Source organism: Carassius gibelio, chromosome A13 (genome assembly GCF_023724105.1).
Source record: "Carassius gibelio isolate Cgi1373 ecotype wild population from Czech Republic chromosome A13, carGib1.2-hapl.c, whole genome shotgun sequence".
NCBI classification, from domain to species: domain Eukaryota; kingdom Metazoa; phylum Chordata; class Actinopteri; order Cypriniformes; family Cyprinidae; genus Carassius; species Carassius gibelio.
In genome coordinates this window covers 18,341,356-18,346,951 of record NC_068383.1, presented here as the reverse complement: position 1 = coordinate 18,346,951, position 5,596 = coordinate 18,341,356, and the positions used below count along the sequence as shown (strand labels likewise).

The 5,596-nt window shown below is 39.9% G+C and overlaps 1 protein-coding gene across 2 annotated transcripts; it reads right to left on the bottom strand.

Moving 5' to 3' along the window:
• Positions 1 to 232: 232 nt before the first annotated feature.
• Positions 233 to 5,061, bottom strand: LOC128026388 (DDB1- and CUL4-associated factor 10-like). 2 transcript variants are annotated; one of them, XM_052613469.1, is made up of 7 exons: positions 4,526 to 5,061; positions 3,471 to 3,584; positions 2,980 to 3,177; positions 2,203 to 2,405; positions 1,554 to 1,628; positions 1,265 to 1,410; positions 233 to 1,186 (listed from the first exon to the last, which is right to left on the bottom strand). In XM_052613469.1, exons 1-7 carry the CDS (start codon positions 4,918 to 4,920, stop codon positions 815 to 817), a joined length of 1,503 nt encoding a protein of 500 aa, XP_052469429.1. In that variant the 5' UTR covers positions 4,921 to 5,061; the 3' UTR covers positions 233 to 814. The 2 variants fall into 2 exon arrangements, with proteins under 2 accessions (XP_052469429.1, XP_052469430.1); XM_052613470.1 differs by having other exon boundaries at positions 1,554 to 1,625; positions 4,526 to 5,050.
• Positions 5,062 to 5,596: the final 535 nt, after the last annotated feature.

The window sequence follows — 5,596 nt, the reverse complement described above, 5'->3', positions numbered from 1 at the left end:
AAGCTGAACATTCAGATTTTGTCCTTTTTCATCTTAAGAAAGCTAAACTGTATAAAAAAACCTATCCAGTTAACTATGAAAAAAGTTAAACCTGCATCAGAACTGCCTTCTCCCATTGTCCTCAAGTCCAGAGTGCAAAGCTCCTAGCGATGTGCATCGTGAGCTTCTGAACATTTCATAACTGCTGATTGTCCATGTAGAGGCCAGGAGCATATGAAAAACAGAACATTACTAAATTTCCAGTCCATTTAATCAATCACTGGCAGAAGTCCTATTCATCCCAATACTCACACGTACATGGTACATACTGCATTGACAATCTACAAATCAGACCTCACTTAGTGTTGTTACAGAAAAGCAGTCCAAAAACAAAAATGAACAATTAGAAAAAAAAAGTGACAAACTTGTGAAAACGAACATGGCATTGCAAATTCTAAAATGTTTGGCAAAATGCAAAAACTGCCATCAACTTGAACTTCTCACAGTTCCATGAAAATGACAGACTTAAGTTACTGGAGTGCTACATGGATGAGCAACCAAAAAACATCCCATAATCCTCTAAAGCTCATGTGACTCATTTAACCTCCATCGTGTTTGCTTTCATTCTCACAGATTGTTGAGTTTACACAGCGTAAAGAACAATTACTTCTAAAAATGACAAACATTTAGAGGGTCATTCACATGCAGTGTGACCTTACACACACACACACACACACACTCTAAGGTAGTTTTGTTCTCCCATTATCCATGTGACCAATCAGATGCTTCTTCTTTCATATAACGATCAGTGTAAATTCTAATGCATTTGTGTGTGTTAAAAGTGTGGTTGATACAGAGCTACGCGTCCACTTAGGCAGCCCGATGCTAGCTGACAGTGAGTAGGAGAGAACTTGGAGGTGAGCACCACGTCGCTGTGAGAGTAGATGGAGCGAATCTCTCGCAGCAGAGCCGTCCGCACAGGCATGCAGTCCACCAGCTCGGCACAGTGCTCATCGAACGCCAGCAAGCGCACGCCGTAACCGTACGGCGAGCAGATGAGCCGGCCATCGGGACTGAAGCACAGCTCTTTAATGTAGCCTCGGCCGACGTTAGCCTCCTCAATGTAGTGCGTGAGACGCAGAGAGCAGCGAGGAGACACCGGAGGTCGAGGTGGAGCTCCCTCTTGAAACTCATACACACACGTCCACTGAGAAAGACAGAAACAAGACTGTTGGAATTAATTCTGCATGTCCCTCACTTTTTAGGTTTAGGTCACAGCACTGACCTCCTGGTCGTCCATGTTGCTGGAGCAGCGCAACAACGTGGCCCAGCCTTTAGGGTGAAGTTGCAAGGAGGTGATGCAGTTCCCACGGTCCTTCTCACCCGGGATCTCTGGGGTTAAAACCTCAAGACTGTTTCTGGGTGACAGACCTGCATAAGACAAAATAAGAACACCGGAGTAAAAACTCATAAGAGCCCAGAATTAGGTTCAAAAGGTGCACAATCAAAAAACTAAATTCCTAATGTACATACAAGTTTTAGAAATAACTTGTATTGAAATCATCCAGTCTTACCCTCTCTGTGTGGATGGGTTTTACTGTCAATGGTGTGACGGGAACCCGCCGGCCTGGAACCTGCTGATGAACCTTCTGAAAGAAAAGAAGAGACTTAATCTTAAAATGATGAAAATGATGATGATAGTGACAGGACTTCCAACATAATTAACCAGTAGTTTTCACTGATACTTTTTTAAAAGTAATTGTACTTTATATCTTATGAGTTACCCATGAACAAGTCAAACACACACACAACATACAGTACACTCCTGTTAAAATTTTTTTTAATTATGAATAATTTTATTGAAAAAGGATGCATTAAAATGATCAAAAGTGACAGTAAAGACAAGCATAACATTTTAGTTTTTATTTCAAATAAATGCTGTTCTTTTGAACTTCATCACAAAATCCTGAAAAACGTGTGCTTCCACAAAAACATTAAGCAGCACAACAATTTTCAGCATTCATACTAATACACGTTTGATTCAGTTCACATTCCAGCTCATGAACTAAAAGAAACACCATTCTTAAATTTTGAACGTTGACTATAACCTACTTCAACACTACAAATTTCACCCTTTGAACACTAACCCATTCCCATGCCGCCTCCATATCTCCTCATTTCAGACTCACTTATATCTTATGTGTTTATGCTTTATGTATGCACCTGTGCTGAGAGGAGCTCTTCGGGCCCGTAGGATGCGGTAGCTGCCGACCTCAAGGCTCTGGGTGAGGTCAAGGTCATGTAAGATGAGCAGGTAACCAGAGGAGGTGGAGATCAACATCTTACTGCAGTCTGGAGTCAGACGCATCCGCATTAGATAGCGAGTGTGGAAAAACTTCTTGTGTGGACAGCCATCTTCTGTGAACCTAAACAAACAACGACGGCGCAATGACACACAGTTGCACACAACCACTTAAATATACAATCTTAAAGGAAGAATTGACAAAAAAATATCTAAATTTGCTGAACATTTTCTAAAAATGTACTTACCCTCGGGCCATCCAAGATGTACATGAGCTTGTTTCTTCATCGAAACAGATTTGGAAATACTTAGCATTACATCACTTGCTCACCAATGGATCCTCTGCAGTGAATGGGTGCCATCAGAATGAAAGTCCAAACAGCTGATAAAAACATCACAATAATCCACAAATAACTGACATGAGTCCAGTCCATCAAGTCTTATGAAGTGAAAAGCTGCATGTTTGTAAGAAATAAATACATCACTAAGATGTTTTTAACTTTAAACTGTTGCTTCGTTCTACAATGAGTCCTCTTAACGTAATCTAGACAATTATTTGTGGATTATTGTGATGTTTTTATAAGCTGTTTGGACTCTCGTTCTAACGGCACCCATTTACTGCAGAGGATCCATTGGTTAGAAAAGTGATGTAATGATGTAAGCTAAGAAACACACACCCTCCAAACCACAAAATGTACCTGTTGGTGTCCCATGTGATGACATTTCCGTCGAATCCTGACGTCACCAGCAGGCGAGTGTTTGTATCATACTCTATGTTCTTGACCCAGCTGGCGTGGCCATGTAATGTGCACACCTTCGAGTTGAGTTTACGCAAATCCCACAATGCAATGGTGGTGTCATCGGAGCAGGTCGCAAACAGCCGGTTGTCGAGAAACCTGAATAATACACAGCATCAGCCATACAGCCTCACATTTAGATGACATGACTGTGCCAGACAGTATTTGAGTGTAAGAGATGGAAAGACAAAAGCAGGAAAAAACTGAAGAAAACGAGTCATCCAAAGTGTACAGTATGCAAATCCTAGTGTTCAACATGCAAACGGTTTTGAATTAGTTCCTACTACTGTGTGAATCAGCTATTACATTAAAGACTGTTATAGAAACGTTTTTGTTCATGCAGCTGCGGTTCCTGCACACACTAATCGATCATATACTGTGTGCACGTGTACCTTATGTTGTTTACACAGTCCTCATGAGCCTCCACCAGTGTTTTGATATGTCTGGAGGAAATGGGGTCAAACAAAAGCACTTCTGTCTGCTCACAAGCAACTGTCAAAACTGACCTAGAAAAAAGCAATACACAGGTGTTTGTCAATTAGGTCTGAAATTTTCTACATGGTTCACGTATCCTATTTTTAAAAAAAAATAAGTTTTGCTTAAAAAAAAGAAGAAGTATAGACTATAAAAACAAAAATTTAAAACAGATGCCGTTAAAACACGTTGCAACAGATTTCAACAGCAGGTAAAAGTTTACTGGGAAATGTCAATCAATACTATAGTACACACTTATCAATTTCACAGACATCACAAACATTTCATGTCATAGATATTCATGGATCATACCTGTATGTCTGACATATTTTATTAAAAGAACGGATTGTTTTGCATGTGATGGCTCACACCATGTTAAGACTATGACAACTTCATTGATCAACTTATAGGTTTTAATCAGCAAGCCGTGTTCACTTATTGTGTGAGAATTCTACTTAGTTTTTTGCACACATGCAATAAAAAAAGAAAGAAAAAAGAAAGAAATTAAAACCTGTTGTGAACTAAAACGAATGGCTAAATCTGTACTGTTTTTTAATAATTTAATTATTATTATTTGAATTTTTCCCAAATCTGAAATGTTTTCATATGGGAGAATTATTATTATTTTTTTTTTATTTAAAGTAGTTGTCATTACGGAGTCAGTATAAGAAGACAGCCATTTCTTTTTCAACAAAGTTTTAACAAAGAACACATTTGGAAATAGCTTGTTTTTTTTTATGCTAAATAGTCAAAAGTGTACATGACTGAAGAGACAACATGTATTTTATTATCTTACTTTTGCATACCCTAATTAGATATAATTTTCTTGTTTGTTTTTTTCATTCTTTAATAATTGCACTGTTCACTGCTGGTCATATAAACATGTATGTGACAAATAAACCAATCTTGACTCTTGAATAAATGAAGTCAGCCCCGGGACTCGTGACGGGGCGAGCCCGGGGTCAGCGCTCACCCGTCCGGAGAGTACTCCAGGTTGAAGACAGCCCCGTGGGTTTGTGTACTGAGGTTCACCGAGTCCGCAGCCGGGCTCATGGATGAATAAAGCCGTGTCATGGTACGGAAATGATCCCGAGCGGGGTCTACAAACGGCCCCCTGCCAACTGTCCTCCTACAAATCCAAGAGAACAGAGAGTCGCAGGCGGTCGAGACCCTGCACCCCGCGCCCGTCCCGCCGTCCGCGGCCGACTCGAGCCTCGCGCTGCCCTGCGTCCCGGTAACGTTCCTCTGGCGGCCCGCCCGCGGTGATGATGGTCTCGTGGAGCCCTCGTCTTCATCGCTGTCGTCCTTGTTCTCCGCAGCGCGCGGCTCCTCGGGCGCCTCGGTGTCGCTCGGCTGTCCCGAGCTCATTGTTGCACGGATGTTGCCAGCGGACAGGCTCTGGACCTGTGAGCCAGGCCGTCTAGCAATCTGTGCAGAAACCGCTTAAACATCCATGAACACAAGAGTACTGCGGATGTGTGCGGAGACAACAGACTACGTATTTCCGGATCCTTCTCTGCATAAATTAACTGTTCTAGTAAGACAGCTTTGATCCTACAAAATACCTAACTTTTTGTTGAGGCTCTCTGCTTTCTTGGAGGATTTTTTTTTTAACAACGGTTTTATAAATAAAAAAAAATATACAAATAAATACATTTATTGTTGGATCCAATCCTCCATGTGAATCGCAATGACTTAAAACATCTTTGTATATCTTGGCATATCATGTAGATATTACCATTATTTGTAATAAAGTTTAAAAAAAAAAGTACTTTACAAAATTATTCACGGATGTTATGCAGCTGTTAGCAAATACAGTAAATTCATAGTGTTTGTGATAAATGTACCTTTTTTAAACATATCAGTTGAAGATATTAAACATATATATTTCTATTTACCTTTTTTCTATTTCATTTTAGGTTGACTTTAAAATAGACATAACAATGAATGAATAAATAAATGAAGCCCGTCATTTAGAACCTTATGATATTTTACTTTGTTTTCAAAACCCATATTTATATATATATATATATATATATATATA

Coding starts and splice junctions, on each gene's coding strand:
- LOC128026388 (XM_052613469.1), bottom strand. CDS start 4,920: ATGAGCTCGGGACAGCCGAGCGACACCGAGGCGCCCGAGGAGCCGCGC. Junction 2,406..2,979: donor ATCACATGGGACACCAACAG/GTACATTTTGTG, acceptor TTGTTTGTTTAG/GTTCACAGAAGATGGCTGTC. Junction 1,629..2,202: donor AAGAGCTCCTCTCAGCACAG/GTGCATACATAA, acceptor CTTTTCTTTCAG/AAGGTTCATCAGCAGGTTCC.